At 30.2% G+C, this 19,908-nt stretch overlaps 1 protein-coding gene across 1 annotated transcript in view; it reads right to left on the reverse strand.

Moving 5' to 3' along the window:
- Window positions 1–19,908, reverse strand: part of LOC129231365 (fasciclin-1-like) — a 281,260-nt gene that overhangs the window by 143,020 nt on the left and 118,332 nt on the right. The window contains exon 3 of the mRNA XM_054865660.1: window positions 419–525. Coding sequence (XP_054721635.1) covers window positions 419–525 — 107 coding nt within the window. The remainder of the gene's footprint in view (window positions 1–418; window positions 526–19,908) is intronic.

Consider the following 19,908-nt stretch of genomic DNA (forward strand, 5'->3'; position numbering starts at 1 on the left):
CCTCTAGTAAGAAGATCATGTTTGTAAAACATAGTTTAAAACTATTTTCATCCATTATAATTTTAGAGAGATGTCTAAAAAATAAAAAAAGATAAAATGTCTAAAGCTAAAAAATAACAATGTTTTATGCAACGTAATTGAAAAAATGAACTTTCTTATTATTTTTTTTTACATTTAAAATTATCAAATGCTTTAATACGTTTAAAATATCAGTTTTGTTTCTCGCATATTGTAAAAGAAGACAGAGCAAAACACATGTAATGATTTAAACCATTGTAAATTTGCAGTTTTTTTTTCTATTTGTGGAAGGTACTAATATTTAGATGCAAAATCTATGCACTTATGGAGCATATTAAAATTATATATGTAACATATGGAGTCAATGCGTAGATATTTTTAAGTAGAAAAAAATACATACCGTCCTTTCACCATCTTCCTGCTTTAGACTCAAGTAAAGAGGAGCTACCAAAGGTAAGTAGGGAGCAATCGATATGGGAAATAGTTTCTTTTCTGCCAAAAGATGTACTGAAATAAAAAAAAAACAATGACATTTTTACTAAAAATAGAGGTAGATTTTTTAAAAAAAAGATAGAGCATTTTAAATGATTAAAAATATATTAATGCCATATATTTATCCCTCACGTACACGATAGTAACACGTAGTGGACTAAAATATCTGAATCGTGAAAGCACTATATATATATATATATATATATATATATATATATATATATATATATATATATATATATATATATATATATATATATATATATATATATATATATATATATATATATATATATATAATATTTATATATAACTACAAAAAAAATTTCAAAATAACTCAAATAACTACAAAATTAAATACTATTATTACATTCTAAAGACCTTACGACATCAGAAAGTTTACAGATGGTATCATAATGTAATTTCTGTAGTATAGTTTCAGTATAGTGTTGAGTACGTCTAGTACTGCATGTTACAAGCAATGGAATACTATACTTTTAGAAATATATTTTCTCATTGTGTCTATTTTCTTATTGTTCCAGCAGAAAATTTAATCTCTTTAAAACAAATTTTACATAAATACTTTTCATTATATTGCGTTCTAATGAAGTCCTTTCGATGAGAGTCGGCATATAAAATAAATCGTGCTACACAATTCAAGATTCGTTCAATAGTGGAGCAATATATTGTCGGAATCTAGATAAACAATTTTTGGCCCTTGTATACTTTATTTTCACTCTCCGGAACCGTTTTCTTGTCCATAACTTTGCTAGGAGAGAAAAAAAATATGGCCCTGGGTGGCATGCGGTGAAAGCATTACAATTCGTAGTTTTGTTACAATCTTTTTTGGCGATGCTGTTATCGATTTACGATAAATTTCCCCTTCACGACGAAAATATTTTATCCGTGTTGCGCAAAAACAAAAACAAAGTAGAACAACAAAGATTTTAATAAACTTGGTGGTAAATTTGATGCAATATAAATACACTTGCCTTTATTTTGGTGTGTTCAAAAAACTTGATCAAAAAAGGGAGGAAATTCTGCATAAAGAGATTAATTTTTTCTAGAGGAAGTGTTTAAAGAAAACAAAGTGCTTTGAGGTAAAAAGAGGCAGGGGGTACTTATTCTTGCTAACAATTGTTCTCAATAAATAATGTGTGGTATTGAGAAAGAAGATTAAACTGAAAATCTATAATTGCTTTTAAGTGTTGCTTTAAACTCATGAAACAAATTTAATCATTCTAATATTTGACCTTTGCTACAAATCCGCGTAAAAATTAATACCGTAGTTTATTTTCGAATACTATTTCAGGGGAATTTAATTCCTAAGTATTAAAGAGTTTGTATTAAACATAAAAATGCTCTTTGTCGCACAGTTTGTAAGTAAATTCGCATTAATTTTTATATTTCTTTTTATATATATATATATATATATATATATATATAGAAAAATTTGAAGTCCAATTCTTTTTTCCGTTTCAGGCAAAAAGAAAGTTTGTTATGGGCCTGATATTAAAACAATGAACAAATGGGTAGTTTTTTCAACGTTTATTGGTTAAATATTTATGAGAATACTTGCTTAATACTTCGAGCATTTAAATACAATATTTTTATAACATACCTGAGTTCTCTATGTATTTTCAAGCATGCTTTATCGATTAATAATAATGTTCAAAAAAAAGAAAAAAAAAAACATTAACCTGATGTTGGCATTTGTAGAAAATACCACATACATTCGTAAAATTTCAGCGAATACGTTAGTTTGCAAGCAGAATTTTCAAACGAAGTGGGGTGGAGTAAGCTAATCCATCGTGTTATCGCAAACTTAAAAGCTATATTACTGTTATTAGATTAAAAGAACTTGTAACACTCTAAAGCAGTGTTAGTGAAATTTTAAGCTTCTGAGCTATATTTTCAGTATTTTTCAGTAATGCTGAAAACACATGATTAGTACTTATGACTTTCCTTAATAACTATTAACTTTTGTTTTTCATTATAAACATAAAAATGTTGTGCCATAAAAGGTTAAATGAAATATAAATTTCGGCGTTATTAATGTAACGTATATAATGATGTTATGCATATGATCATTCAATCTTATAAAATGATCACGTGCTGATACTTTAAATTGCTTGTTATTTTATCATCTGCGTAATTATTACTGTAGAAGCAATATTCGTAGCTATAAGCTTGTAAACTCTGTCTGTATCAGTCGATTTGCAAAACAACTTGTTACATGAGAGAATAACTGTAGGATGGGGTATATTTTGGACTCTCTAGGTAATTTCGAGACACCGAGTGCAGTGAACTAGGGTTCTGACAACTACAGTCACTTAGCAGCACAATACAGTTCAACTCAACAGACAGGTCAACTCAAACTAATAACTATGCACTGTTCCATAATTAACCCCCCATTCCCACAGTTACCCGTTCTACGGAACGTCATTTTTACTTCCTTTTACAAAAAAGGAAGTATTGTATTCGCGAAAAAAATTTCACCCAAAAAGCGGCTTAATTTCCATTTCGCTCACTCCCAAATGAATGTTGAGTTTTTTTTCAACCCAACCACACGTGGATATATGCCTAGGAACGTACAAACACACGAAATATCCATTTTGACGATAACCGAGTTAATTACAACGAGTTTTCTCGTGACGTCTGTATGTACGTGCGTATGTGTGTATGTGTGCATGTATGTCACATAACTCAAGAACGGAATGTCCTAGAAAGTTGAAATTTGGTACGTAGACTCCTAGTGGGGTCTAGTTGTGCACTTTCCTTTTTGGTTGCATTCAGATGCTCCAAAGGGGGTCTTTTGCCCCTTTTTGGGGGGAAATCAGTGTTAATTTCGATGTAAACTAACGATGTGGTGTTATAATTTGGCGGACACTTGGCGATATATCGCCAGTCTTTTGGTCACCAAGTTTTGTCGCCAAATTTGGCAATTTTTTTTTAAAAAATCTGGTTTCAATTTGGCCATTGTTGGTCATATTTAGAGAGTAAACAACTGAATCATTTTAAAACTGCCAATAATGAGAAAATGACATTATATTGGAGTAAAAGGACGTCATGTGATGCACACATCAGCTCATTTCTTTTCAGTTTGAGATACATATCTCCAAAATCTAACGGTATAACCTATTGCTTTTTAAAATACAATATGATTTTAATACAAACTTCGCAGCTTTACGGCCGTTTTCATAGTGTTTGTGACGAATTGTTTATGAGTGACATGTGCATCAGCTGTGGAAGACGACCAATAATAAAAACAAAAGGCTTGCTTATCACACACTATCAATGAGTTCTGATACGAGGTCTTTGACGTGGATGTTTTATCTCGGTGAACCACATCACTAAGTATGTATACACCACAATAATATTAATTTTTATGATGATTAAAATTATCATGAAAAAAAAAATATTAAAATATTACTCTCGCGGGGGTGTCGAAGAACTGACTGGCAGATGGCTTAACACTGCAGAAATTGGTGTCTCCAGTACTTCGAAAGTTAGCATTCTAAAGTTATCAGTGATAACTTTAATGATCAATGATTAACTAAATCGATTGTTTTGAATCGTAATGGTTAACGTAATCAATCAGTTTATCAATGATTAACTTAAATTTTTCACCTCAGCTCAGTGCAAAACTAATGACAACCCCAGTATTTATCTATGCATCTATATACGTGTCTCTATATACTACTACTCTACCAATCTAACTATAATACATATACGTGTGTGTGTCATGGGGCGTATCTATATGTATGTATTGTTTCAAAACAAATCGAAATTCGAGGTTTTTTTTTCTTCCTTTCTTGTTCAAAACCAGTCTTCTTTCGTACTCTATAATAACAAATATTATCTCGAGAAGACAGAAATAACAAATTGTTTTATCTGCTGAGAAAAAGTAAATTACATGATCGATAGTAACAATTTTTATCTTGAAAATAGATTGCGTTAACTAGAAAAGTAGTTATTATCAACATTTGTATTTATCTTGTCTTTAAAAGTGGAGAAAGTTATACTTTAATCCTTATAACAAGCCATTTTTCTTTTTTGTTGATCAAATTTGATACTGTCGTAAAGAAGTTTTCTAAATCCTATATATAATTGCTGCGTCTAGTTTTGTAGATGCTGAAAATTTATAGTTGTGTAGAACAAAGTGTACAGTTAAATTGCTCATAGAAGATGATGTTTTGCCAATTGCGGAAGAAGTAAATTTGATTGAGAATGCAATTTTTTAATAATTATTTATACTCTATTAAGTATATAGTTTATCGATATTTAAGGAATTGGATATTGATTAAGAAAAATAAAATTTTCTTATTTCTTTAAGGTTTTATGTTATGCTATAGTGTGCAAAACATATAGGTATTCATCAACGCTGTCTTTAGGGCTCAATTTTTCTTTTCAGCGTTCCTATTTTCACTATTTTTCATTTATTTATAATTTTTCTTTTTTCTAGATCCTCTTTGCTCCATTTTAAAATTTTAGGCTTACTTAAAATTACACAAAATATTTATTCGTTTATGCAGTAACAGAAAATCAAGTTATTTTCTTTAGAACCAACTAACAGAGTATATATATTTTTAAACGATTTCCATCACCAAATTCCCTGATAATTATTTGATTTTTTATGCCTCTGCGTGATTTGCAATATAAATGCACCGCTATTTTACTTTTTCTTACAATTTTTGGTCTATATCATTAAAAATCGTACTTAATACCCTTTACTTGAAAATGAAATCGATTTATTGAAAAAATTCGAAATACACAAATGCTACTGTTTAATCTGAAAAGATTACGTACTTAGAAACCAATGCTATTTTTACACATTCTCAAAACGAGCATAAAGGTAAAGGACAAAATATTTAATTTAAAGGTCAATGTGACCACACCCCAAACGAGTTTGAGAACAATAAATGACTGACAGGAAAATTGCAGTCTATGGAAATAGTTTCGTACGATGTAAAGCGTACGTTATTGTGATATAAATGCAAAACATATGTTTTTAAAGCTTCTAAAGTATTTTTTAAAACATTTTTATGACAATTTTAAAAAGACACGAGGCATGGCACAACTTTTCTCTTTGCTCAATATGTAATGGGGTCGTTGCCAATATTTTAAAAGTATTTTTTTCTGAAAGAACATGCTTAAAAACATAGGATCTAACCATTTTTTAAATAATTTGTTTAAGTTTAATATTAAAAAAAAAAAACTTAAATCGGTGATCTTTCATTGTTTACGGCTTCTGCCGATGACATCACAAATGATGAAATGCCATTCTGTGTTTCCATTCACAGAGCAAAATATTTAATTCGAATCTTTACTCAAGTGTATTGGCAACGATATGGTTGATAGCAAGCGTAGAGCGCAATTTTAATTCGCTTTTTGATTATCATAACGTGGAAACGCGGTACAAAGATGCGCCAAAAAGCATCATTTGTGACGTCATCTAGACCACGCCTTGTTTAAAAAATCGGACAGTTTAAAAAATTAATTAAAAAATAACTTTTGGGAAAATTAAAGAATTTTCTGGGTCCATGTTATTTATTTATTTATTTATTTATTTATTTTTTTTTGTTTATTCTATTAATTTCAGAGTGACTAAAATTACTACTTTTGACTGAAGGAAACAACCTCATTGCTTATTAGAAACAATTTCCGAGTTTTTACGTCGTATCTCACATGGAATTACTATTTCGTTTTCATTGAGACCTTCTACGGAAGTACAGGCATTTATTTACTCAACTCATAAATACACTATAGGCAGGAAATATTGAATGTCAAATCTCGTTAGTAGAAAGCATTGCAATTTTTTTGTACAAGCTACACGCATAGAAACTTTCAATAAAAATATTTTTTAGATTCCAAATGAAAAATTGTTTTATATATGCCATTATCCAATAAAACTTTTTAAAACTTATCCAGAAAATAAATCAGTAAGCAATTAAATCATGAGTTTTCAAAGCATTTCCACAAAAAGGAATTATTTTTATCATGAAAACCGTTCTTCAAACAGCTAATAATTTGCTTTGTATACCTTTACAAGTAAAACCTAATTAAAAAACCGATGTATTTCAACTAAGGGGGAGTTACACTATAATTTAAATTGTAATTCATGTGCATAGTACATTTTTTTGGAACTGAATTTTCGAAAACAATTAATGATGCTTCTCTACCTACATGATTATAATTTTTCTGCAGAATGATGTCATGTTGTTGGATAATAATTGTCTAATCACAACTATTGAGATTAAATGCTGTAATTATAAGTAGTATAGTAGTATTTGTTGAATTTTAAATCCAACATGAAAAAATTTTCTGTTAAAATATTCTCTTGCGCTACAAAAATCTACTTATAATTCTGTATGGTGACATACAAACCTCGACACGAAAAAAAAAAAAAAAAAAAAGCTGTATAATCGAAGATATATCGATCTCTGAATAAGGAAAAAAATAAATGTTATACACTCTAGTAAAAAAGAAGTAAAACTTTTCACTTAATTTACATCGCAAAAACTTGACGCCATTGTATCTCAACTTATATACAATAAAATATTCACCCTACTTATGTATTTAGTATTTTTTCTTGTTGCACAAAATATTTGCTTGTTCAAAAAAAAAAAAAAAAAATCCTTATTAAATTAGTCTCTGGTTTCTTGTCAGCTACTATTAAATTTTATTAACTTACTAGCCGCCTGCGGCGACCAGCTGGTCTGCCTTTTTACGCCATTCGCCTTTTTTGCGCCAGGGTTGACGCCTTCGGCGGCTGCTTGGACAATTTAGCGACGGTATTAATCAATGTTTTTCTCTATATTATCAATATTATCATTCGCCTTTTTACGCCAATGTTGCCGCCTTCGGCGGCTGCTTAAATAAACTTCGTGGCGGTATCAATCAATCTATATCTATGTATATCATTAGTAGTTTGAATAAAATATTTTCTAGATCTATCTCCAGTTCCGTCGTTTGGAATATTATTAAAGGAGGGGGAGGGGAGACACAAACGACGTACTCTTCATGCAAATTTTGTCGAAAAATAACAAAAAGCACTTCCACTTTTATGTGAAAGCATTGTTTTTTCGAAGACATGGTGTGTGTGTGTGAGGGGGGATATTGATACCTCGTTGAAGTTCCTTAAATGACGGGCATGTCTCTTTCTTTGCTGTCCATTTACTGTATCGACCTCTATATTTGTTTATCTATCTATACGATCTATGCATATCTATCTCTGACATTAAATAACAATCTTTTTTTATTTTATACAAGTATTAATTTGAAAAAAAAACATTTTTTGCCCACTAAATTTCAATCTCTGTATCTACCTAATGCCGCCTTCGGCGGCTATCTACCTTTACGATCTATCTCTAAGTTTTCTTATCCATCTCTACTTATTTTAACTTCCCCGCTCATTTCCTAATAAAAACAAAGATCACTCAAAAAATTGCTTTTTTTATTTAAATAAAGCAAAAAAAAAGTTATCTCCAAAGTTTCCCGTAGTGTGCAAAAAGTAACGAAGTAAAGTAAGTGACGAAGAAAAAAAAATCTCGCTGTTTTTATTGAATTAAATGCGCACATCTATGAAATGTAATGTAATATAGATACAGCAAAAGGTCCAGCTTGGGGGGGGGGATGGAAAAAAAAATAAATGCAATCCCTAAATTTAAAAAAAAAGGAAAGAAAAAAAGCATGCGCTGCCGGAAAAACACGTGGTCATCACGTCATAAAATGTAGAAGTAAGCTATATAAGATAAATAAATACCTTTGTGCAGAACAGTAAAGTCTGACAAAAAAAGTAAGTAAAAGCACAAATTTGTAAATTACAGCAGACACGTGTTTTGGCGTTACAGGGAACGCCTTTTTCAATGCAAAAAATAATGAGCTTATGGATGAAAAGACATCCGACAAAAGCCAAGAGCAGATAAGCATGCAGCTTAAAAGATAAAAACAGCGGATTAGCCAAACACCAATGACAAAGTTATAAACCGATCAGGAACCAATAGGAATGCAAGCCGAGGCCAAGAGCTTTCTCTTAGGTACGAACCCAGAAAGAAAGAATTCAATTGGACAAAGATTAAGCCGAAGCTTAAAACAAGAAGAAAAGAAATTGTCAATAACCGTGAACCGCAAGAAAGGAAAAGCAGAATGGAAAACCAAGAAATAAAATAAACAGAAACAAAAAATATTCGAAAAAAGGAAAAATAAAGATAAATAGAAGAAAATTGGGGGGGGGGTCGTCAATCAAGACAAAAAGGTAAAAATAAACAAAGGAAGATAGATAAAAATGAATGGGAAAAAAGGGGGGGATGGGGAAAGGACAGTATTAAAGATATGGGAGCCAAATGTTAGAAAAATATGGAAATGCACTAAGATCGTTAACTAAGTTAGAACTGTTCCTCAAAATATGAAAGGATTCCCAAAAGTCAAGATCTGATGAATTGGGGCATTTTTGGATAATCTGATAAGAGTTAAAATCAAAAGAGTGATTCGAATCCCAACAATGTTGAGCAATACTAGACTTATTTAATTGTTGTTTTTTCACATAATTTTGATGCTCTTTCAAGCGAATTTTTAAAGCACGCCGAGTCTGTCCGATATAGGCAAGTTTACAACTACAATTAATTCTATAAATTCCACAACAATTAAGAGGGTGAATAGGATCTTTAAGAGAAGAGAATGAAAGTTTATTAATAGGAGAGAACACCACACGGAATTGGAAACATTTTAGAATCTTAGCAACCTGATAGCTTACAGATGGAAAGAATGGCAAAACAACCAAATTCTTTCTGATGAAGGTTCGGTTAAGAACATTAGTTTGGGATTTATTTGAAAGTTTTTTATAAATGGAATCAAAGTTGGCGGATAGTCTCTATCAATTGCCACAGCTGTAAGATAATTAAGTTCCACTTTAAGAAGTTCCGACGAAGAAGAAATATTAATTGCGCGATAAACAAAAGAATTGAAAGCAGAATATTTTTGATTTGGAGGATGAGACGATAGTCTATGAGGAAGTAAAGAAACAGCAAAAGGTTTGCGATAAACAGTAGTTTCAAAACCAATTTCAGTACGAGAAACAAGTACATCAAGAAATGAAATGCAATTATTCCGTTCTTTCTCACAAAAAAACTGAATATGAGGATCAATGGAGTTTAAAATAGATAAAACCTCATCACTCTCAAACTGATTCTGGTTCATAGAACAAAACAATCATCAACATACCGAACATACAACTGAAACTGCAGTTTTTGGAACAGCTTAACCTCAAAATAATGCATGTAAATATCACTAAGAATGGGGCTAATTGGGTTACCCATAGCCAGACCATCTAACATAATATAAAATTTCCCATTAAAAACAAAAGAACATTGCTTAAGACAAGTACGAGTAAGGAAAATTAAATCCTCAATTTCCGTATTGGTGAAATGAAATTCAGAAAGTCTTCTACGAAGGCATAACAATGAACCCTCGACGGGAACGTTCGTAAATAAAGAGTTAACATCAAAAGAAGCCATAAAAGAATTATTTGGAACGAAACTATGAATTTTTTTAACAAACTCAACAGAATTTTTAATAGTAAATAAATTGTGACTCCTAAGGGGAGAAAACACAGAGTCTAAATATTTTGCAAGTTTGTACGAAGCCGTACCAATATTGGAAACAATCGGCCTGAAAGGAATACCAGCTTTATGCACCTTAGGTAAAGCATAAAATCTAGCACAATTAGCAATAGATGGAACGACAGAGCGTTAAACAATTGAAGGAATAGACTTAACAGACTTGACAGCAGATGAAATAGTTTTTAACTCTTTATCACTAGGATCTTTAGAAATTTCAGCATATGGCCCAGAAGAAATCAAATCATTAGTTTTATCAACATAAGATGATTTGTCAAGAACAACAATTTGGCTACCCTTGTCAGCTTTGGTAACAACCAGATCAGAATTCGAAACTAAATCTTTAACAGAACGGCTAACAGTATTAGCAAATACAGGTTTAGAAATTTTCGAGTTAAAGTCAATATTAGAAGCTATAAGATGCCGAATCGAATCTTTTTGAGATTAAGTTAAGGCACTAAATTTAAAAGCGTTCTCAACAGGAGCAATGAGCTTTGAAAAAGAAGGATTAACACTCACGGCAAAATTATCATTACATTTTAGAGCCACAATTTGAGAATTACTTAATGGAATGCTAGAAAGATTAACAACAACATTCTTATTAACAACAGGTAAATTATCAAGAGGAACGACGAGAGAAGATTTACAAAGCATAGCTAATTTCTTTTTCAAAACAATTTGATGTTTATCAGAGGAACGAAGGGTTCTAGACCAAGAATTTCTGTCAATAATGTTAAAAAGTTGGGAATGGAATTAGAAACCGAAAGATGTAAATCATAAAGTTCACGTTCAATAAACGATAAATGTTTCCTAGTTTCCTGGATCGAAGCTTTTTTCTTCTGAAGAGGGCGAAATCTTTTTACTATTACCAACTTAAATTTTAGAAATGAGGCTGTGATACTTCTCGCAGGGTGATATTAGAAAAATATAAAACCCAGGAAAAAATGCAAATTGAAGGTTTTTCAAAAATTCATAAAAAATACAAAAATTGCTCTATCTTCAAAATTTTTTCATTCATCGTATTTAAAATTAAATTTCTAACAGTATAGTACAAAAAATATTTGTGTGGTGCGATTGGTTCTGGGTCTGTGAGGTAAAAAGTATTAAAAAGTGCAAAAAAACACATAAAACATTAAATAACTTTTTTTCTAATTAAAATATCAAAAATCGAAGCCCGAGGTGCACATCTTCGGCAGAAACTGTACCTGTATAGCAAATTTCATCTTTCTAGGCCTTACCGTTTCCCCGGGAAGCGCGCCACACACACACACACACACACAAACATCTTATTTTATTATATGTATAGATTAACGAAAGAGAAAAAACTGAAAAAGCAGTTCAACAGTTTTCATAAATTTAAACACTTAATCATATATTAACTGAACAGATTCATAAAAGGGACCACTTGGGCTTCAAAAATTCTTTTAGCTTAAATGAAAATACATTGTTTTTAACATTTTTTGTAGATTTTTTTTAACCAGTGTAATTAATTTCTCTGAAGAAACGTCAATGTTTTTGACAACGGCATAAAAATATAAGAGTTAAAAAGCCGTTTCTCTCCATGCTTCTTTTTTTTCAATTATCATTTAATCCTCAATAAGCAGAATGTTTTATATCATCGATAAATTTTAAAACAGCTTTTAAAAGATATTTTTATAAACGTTTTTAAATAAAATATTTTTTTGAAACATCATAAATTCTCAAATCTGAAACAATCATATAATAAAAAAACATAAAGATCGTCTAGTTTTAATCTGAAGGGTTTGTGAGTGAAATAATATAAAACTCTGTTCTGCACATTGTGCTTATATAAAACACGACACAGGTTTACTTTAACCATGCAACATCTATCTTTGAAGTTTTAAAAATGATTAAATGAGAAAAAAGGAAGAATTGTTGAGCATTAAAATGTTTTACATACTCTTGGTAAAATACCACTTTTTTATTAAAAGTAAAAAAACACGTTTCAGTGATCCTCTTTGGAAAATTTAATTTCACCATTTTCTGTCTAAAAAATAACACTTAATTAACATTGTAAACTCAGCACACTCGTTCAACAGCCCTTCAGGCGTTAAAATGTGTTATTATAACACTGTTCGATAGCAGTTTCACGAAAATAATAAATAACTTGTAATAAATGAACTCTTTTCTCTTTTACGCTTCAAGCAGATAATTTCGTCGTTGAATATTGATTTTTGTGAAAACAACTCATCACAGCGACCCTCTATATCAACACAATACATGCTGGGGAGCAAATTATTATTTTTTTTCTTGCTCACATATATATCATGTTTATTGATCTATTAAACAAATTTTTATGTGGCTTCTGTTTGAGTTCATCAGCTTAAACTACTTCCCTTTAGGCTACTGTTTTCTAGTGCTAACGAAAATTTTGAAATAGGGTTGGGACAGCGGAAAATATCTTACGTACACCTTACAAAACATTCAACTTTTGATGCATCTCATGTGAGACTATAATGTAGCATTAAGAGTACATTGTAAATACCAGAGGTATTAATTGTATTTCTGCATATGAATTAGAATGTAGATGTGTGCCTCGTATAACAGGATTTATTCGCACCTTGCCATATCGAAAATATGTTACGAGAGGACTACCGTGCTGGCCAAATTATTAGACTAAGACCTGTTTCAAAAGCAAATTCTTTATTGATTACATAACTATAGACACATTAACGAACAGTGAAATAATTATCTAATATTTAGTATGCATTCCTTTGTTCTTGATGAGCATTTTAAGTTTTTTTTGGCATACTTTTCACAAGATTACACCCTTTCTTAACACTTTTTTAAAAAGGAGGTAAAAAATTGTTTTTTCTCACTATTATATATACTCACATACACATACTCACTAATTACCTAAAACTAACTTTAAATATAACAGAACACACTAATAAAAAGAACTAATGAACTGTTTAAGCTGATTGAGGTTATGTTCCTGGTAAATAGATAAACAAAAAAACTTAAACAAAGCAGATAGTGCTGCCACCTGCAAACATTAAATTATGCTAAAACAACGTAATAATCAGTGTACAGTATGTAATGTACTTTAAGAGTAAAATAAATAGTATTTTAGTACAAATAGTGTACAAAACCAAAAAAAAAACTCTTTAGTCTAATAATTTGGCCAGCACCTTTGTTGTATTTATCTAATAAAACATATTTTATTTATTTTGTGTATGTAGGTAACATAAATCAGGGAAATATGTACCGTGTTGTATCAAAACAGTGTTATACGAAACTTTGAAATAATGAAAATCAAGCCAAGGCATACCATATTTCGAAGGCAAGTTTAAAGGGGTAACACTTTACGATAGCTGAAACATCGTTCCAATAAAACATACAAAAAACGCTAGTTACTTTCATGGAAGTTAAAGAGAAAAAAAAAACCTTCAGTTTTTTTTTTTTGCAAAGATCAAAACGCATACTGTAAAAAATGAAATCAAAAAGTTTTTCAGCAGCAATAAAGTTCTTCTGACGAAACGATAATAGATACATAATAAATTTAATTTTTCTGTTGTTATATATTTTCTATTTTTTTTACACAGTGAATTTAACCAAAAGAAAAAAAAAAACAGTTTTTAAAAATCGCCTTACACACCGTGTATTATATATTCATCGTTTATACCGTGTAATATCAAACCCCTTTTGTAATAATCGCTAATTTCGTTCCGCCCTATATCTAAATCATGTTCTTAAAGTACCATTTTATACGAGGGATATTTCTGCACCTTTGTTTTTTTTTTTTAATGTTTTAAAAACTATTTATGCTTTGAATTACTGACTGAAAGTTGTGCTGATGAATCCTTTTGACCAATATACGCGCGTACTTCGTTTTCGCAATATTTTTCAAAAACGAACACTAGGGTGGAGTGGAAACAATCAAAATCTGATAAACGCAAAGAATAAGTGTGGAAAAGCTGACAAAGAATATAAGGAACGAATTTAGAAGACCGTATTGCAGCAGCAGTGAAATTAACTTAATTTTTCATAAATGAAGTAACATAGACAAAAGTAGCCACAAATAGCGTATCCATAGATTACTTGATGGCTACGGCAAAGATAAATGCCATTAAACTAATGTATATCATCGCAGAATATTCCTTTTAGCACATTGCGACGGAAATACACTAGGAGTTACCATGGGATATATGAAAAATGTTTGCGCACGATCTGATGTAGTTAATGTTTGTTTTTTTTCCTACAGTTATATCTAAATGGTAAAAGAGAGAAAAAAGAATATGTGTGGAGTAATTAGACAAATAAGAGCAATAATGTTCTTTTTCAGCAGTGGATTTTTTTCTAAAACGCAAAATGTATCCTAATAATTAAAAAATGTGCATATATATCTTAATTTTTGTTTTTTTTTTAATTTAGTTAGTCTGAAAAAATATTCATTTAAATAAAATCGCAATAGATAATTACTTTACTATTTTCCTTGCTATTATGGCTTTAGAGCACAAGGGCACATTTATACTATATTTATTTTCCTTCAATTATTCTATTTATTTCATTTTGAATTGATGAAAATTGTCAATTAATGCATACATTTGCATAAAAACTTCCTAACTTTTTATCTGGCTTTATAATTCAAACGTAAAGTCATAATCAAACGCAAAGTGGAGTATTTGTTTACTCTATTATTTGTTAAAGCAATCATTTTACTGAAACTCAGATACCATTTTAAAACGAGGCAAAACAATGACATTTTTTAAAGCTTTTCAATTGTTCTATTGTACTCCTTTTTGAATAAACCTGTAAAAAAATTACTTTTCTTGTTAAAATTGTCACGTCAAATCATTTTATAGGAGAAACCATCTTACTCCGTTGAAGTCGATTTAGAAGGAGGAAAAAGTGAAACCCCTAAAAGAAAGACTACCTGAGGTGATTTTGATCGAAAATGGTTTGCTGGCTAATTTTATGTGTATCAAAGATCAAAGTTGTTTGGCAAAAAAAAAAAAAAATGACTTAACTTTTAGATTTGAATTTATAAATCGATTAAACAGTTTAATTTCCAAAAAAAGTGCACGGAAGTGATTTTTCCTCTGTTCGAGTTTTTTTTTCAAATATCAGTCATCGTGAACTTTAAAATTTGCAAACATTTGCAAGCAACGTACAAATTCAATCGTATTTAAATTTGCAAACAACGTACTTTTAATATTTGTGTCACTTTCATTATTTCATTGCACAGAAAAGTACTACTTTACAACATAAAGATTTCACACCTTGTAAACTCTCTAATAAAACAAAAGAAACATTTTCAAGTCAGCTTTAAACTTCAAAAGAAGTTATTACTTTTACTTCTTAATAGAAAATTACTTTTTAATAGAAACAGTTGAAGATCTCAATAAAAATATCTTATTAAATTAAACAGGGAAAAAAGTAAAACGTAGCGTTTAAACTGTTGTGTCTGAATCTGTTATTCTTAAAGCTAGAAACAATGTGTTGAAGACATAGCACGTTCAATCAAAATGACAACAAAATCAAATAGAAAACGGAATACTCAACAAATAGAACACAGAGAGAGAAAGAGTCGGATGAAATGCTTCTTTCATTTCCGGAGGTATTGAAGTTTTCATTTTTTATTCTACATAGATGGATTTGCAAACTTTCTCCAGATATTCCTGTTTTTGTTTAACGGGAAACCACACATTTTGTTGCTTTATTTTCTTTAAATTAGTAACATAACCTTTATTCGTACATTTATGCATTCCATGCATAATGTACTTAATAAGCCCGCGCATTTTATGATTTTTTCATAGATCTTTGTGTTTTCTAGAATTAAAAATTCTTAAACCTACGTGTTTGTTATACTTTATTTTGGAACTAATTAACCGTCGGTAAAATTTTCGACAGCTCTAACTAGCTTTTGAGAAAACAGAATGCTCATTGGGTGCAGATCCCACATCGGTAAAGACAGGATGGATAAAAATTTCATTTTAAGGAAGTATCGCTTTTTAAACAAATAGTTTAGCAACAAATTCGGAATTTCTGCTTTTTTTAAAATGACAAATTCACATGACGGACTTTAAATATAAGTTTATAAAAAACAGCTGTTTGGATATGTTTTTAACAAATAAAAAACTATTTTTTGTAGAACTCTAAAATAAATTCGCTATGATTTTTTAAAAAAATATTTTTAATATTGCACTCAGAAAAAACCACGATGCTATGCAGTTATAAACCTTTGAAACAGCTTCTGAAGAATAGAGAAATATAGACCGATACATAGTTGAACTTCCACACACTTTAGAGCTCTCTTTTACTTCCCGAAACTTTGGTACAAACGCTTCCATAAATTTCAGAAACCGCAAGTACATCCTGAAATATGATGGCAGCATATGATATTCCCTATTCAATTTAATGTTTTTTCTGCATTTCCAAATGTTTTCAATTTTTAAAATAGTCTTTAAACTACGGCTTTATGGTTATCTTTAATAGACGTCAAGGTTAATGCATATATCTGTACATCAGACTCAGATGGAGATAAGTCTGAAAATTGCGATTTTCTTTTTATTAGTGCATTGTACGCAGAAGCCTATTTCGCTTCGAGCCATGGGAACGCAATTCTTTTTAAAAAATTATTTTCATTTTTACGAGGGTTAAATGACCACGTGTCCCATTCTTTGCCTGCGCCAGGAAAAAGTTTTTCCCCTCTTCTGCAAAATGATCATAATGTGACTCTGGCTCTAGAGGTACATATACTGTACTTAAAAGAATAACCTGCATATATCGAAACGTATCAAGTTAGCTGCTGAAGAAGTAAATGAAATAATTTTATCTTTCTTATGTAAATTGGCATAGATACACTAACAATATGAATATCAAACTGAGAGACCTTGAGACGCAAACCCCAAAAATGCATTTTTAAGGAATACATACATTTTCTTTTCTGGGATTAAAAGGGGACTTACTTACTTGCATATGCTGCTATTAATAACTGAGATGCTCATTCTAAAAAAATAAATGACCAAATAAAAAAGTTCACAATTATATATTGTTACTAGAAAATCGCCCGTCAAGATATGACGGGTGAAAATTGCTTCTACATTTGAACGAGGAAACTGCCTGTTTGGTGGTATTTTTATAGTTGAAGTTTTAACTCTAACTCCAGTGGATTAACCCTAAACTCCAGTAGACAGCATTTATTGCCGACCACTATTTCGTTTCTTCATTCCCCTGAAGTAAAATAGTCTTACCAGTAAAACAGTTAAGTGACCAAATCCATTTCAGCCATGTCACAATAAAGCCTTCCCATCATTTTAAACATTACCGAAACATGTTATGCAATTATCATGCCGTTGCGTGAGTTTCATTGTTGATGACGTCAGGAGCGTTACTCGATCTTTATTATATATATATATATATATATATATATATATATATAATTTGTATATGTGTTTAGATCAAAATTCATTTTTGTCACCTACGATTGGCTATTCGTAGGTTTTTTTTTTTTTAAGTTGCTTGTACGGTACGAAATCTAGAGTAGTATACTCATAGAGTAGTACATTCAGTACACTCATATTTCATACAAGTAAATTAACCAGGCGAGCGATAGAACATTATAATTCAATAAATTATTGAGATTTTTCTTTCACTTGTAAATGAGGTTCTGAATAATATAAAATTAGACAATAAAATAGTATCTTACTTAAATTCATGTTTAAACGAAAAGTTTACGCATTTTTTTAAATAAATTCAATAAGGAGTTGTACTTCAAAGTGTTTTCACATCCCTATGGCAACAATGGAATAAATTGCTTCAGTTTTTGACCCAGTTTAACTCTATCAACCTTATCACGCAATCAGTTTTACTACAATAACCTTGGACTGAAATCAACGACCTTGGACCTTGGATGAAAAAATTAGGCTAACCAGGTATCTAAGCTGATAGGAACGTTTTTACCCATAGGGCATAGTGTAAATTTAAAAGATCATTTTTCGTTCAATTTATAAGCTAATAGTTATAGCAATACTTAGGAAGTAACGTAATTTTCCTACATAAGTAAAACATGACGTTTCTTTGACTAGATGAAAAGGGTTATTTTTAAAAAAAAATGAAATTGTAACATCAAATTTAATAATGGTGATTGATAAAAGTTCCTCGATGATCGGATTCAATCCTCGAAAAATAAATAAATAAATAATAGGATCTTTAAATTTCCTCTACTATTTGAACATTAATGAAACGAAAAAAAATATATATATATATATATATCACGTTTGTGTGAGCATTGTACAGTTTGTCTCAATATGTGTCTGACGTTTTAAAAGCGTAAAAGTATATATTTTCAAACGCGGAAAATGATATAAATAAATTCATTCATTTAGAGTAAGAATTACACATTAGGCTTTTAACGAATGAGTTGCGATATTCAAATATCTGATAACATCTGGTGAATTCCAGCGGTAACACGAGGAGAGTTTTACAAACAAATCGATGCTTTTTTGTGTGTGAGCATATCAAAATACATATTTTTTCTAAAACTGATGCATAGATTTTTATGTCATATACACGTCATAGTAAGTTGCTAAAAAGGCGAAAGTCGAGAATTTTTTGTTAGTAATTTATTTTTAAAATTAAATTTTAAAAAACGGTAATTTAAGGACATTTTTGCGACATGATTTTCACGCTATCGTGTTCGCCCCAAAAGTTCAGCTATACTGTAAAAGGGAAAATTCTATAAAAATTAGAGCACATACAGGAGTGTTCAGTCATTACAATTCCACCCCTAGTTTTAAAAAATAATTATTTTGAGCATATAAATTATGTATTTGTTAAGGGTAACGGAAGGACAAGAAGTATAAAACAATTAATTTTGAAAAACTTCTACTTTCAAGCATTTATTCAGCTAATACAGCAGTCTGAAACAATATCTAATGCCTGAGTCATCTGTTTTAATTATGAATTCTTTAAATACTCAAAAGTTTTATCATAATCCATAGAACATTTATCTTCTTTCTCAGCAAACACAAAGATCATTCCCACATGATTATGCATTTTCTATTCCTTCATCTTTTATATAAAGTACCTGTCCAATATTGCTCTTTGTTAATTTCTTTCCCTTCAATCCAACTTACAAAACTTGTCCAAACGTTAATGCATCCTTTGACATATTCTTATGATTTGGTGTGTCTGATTCAGCAGTATCTTCATTTTAAACAATTTTTACAACTGAGAGTCTGTTGACTTTTAAATGAAATCTCGTTCTATTTGTCGAAGCACTTACTATATTCAATAACATAACATGTTACAGGATTCAAATAGTGCATATTTTGGGTGTCAGGATGAGAATGGATCTTTTTGGATCATTTTTTCTCCATCTTTTTGAAAAATGATTTCTGAATTTAGTGATCTCTTCGTAGTGCGTTTAGCGGTTAAATCCATGATCTCAACAGTCCTTTCCTTTGACTTGTGGCAACAAATCTGAAATCAGTTTCAATATTGCACTGTTCCAATATAAATTTAAAGTTTTTAAGCATTTGTTTCTGATTGAACTCGTTTGTCATATCACAAATATGTCACACCAAAATGATTTTCACCTGCTTAGGAATTTTTAAGTGTAGTTTTCATTATTTTCATCACATACAATAGAAGAAATAAAATCACGAAAAATTTTTTTTAAATTAAATAAAAGTTTATTTTTTAAATAAAGGCACACATATTTTTTTTTACAAATATTGTATTAGCTACTAACTTTAAACAATAGTTTGTTTTATACTAGCATTCTAAAATTTTATCCTGTATCAGCTTATAGTTA

The sequence above is a fragment of the Uloborus diversus genome, chromosome 10 (genome assembly GCF_026930045.1).
Source record: "Uloborus diversus isolate 005 chromosome 10, Udiv.v.3.1, whole genome shotgun sequence".
In the NCBI taxonomy this organism is placed as follows: domain Eukaryota; kingdom Metazoa; phylum Arthropoda; class Arachnida; order Araneae; family Uloboridae; genus Uloborus; species Uloborus diversus.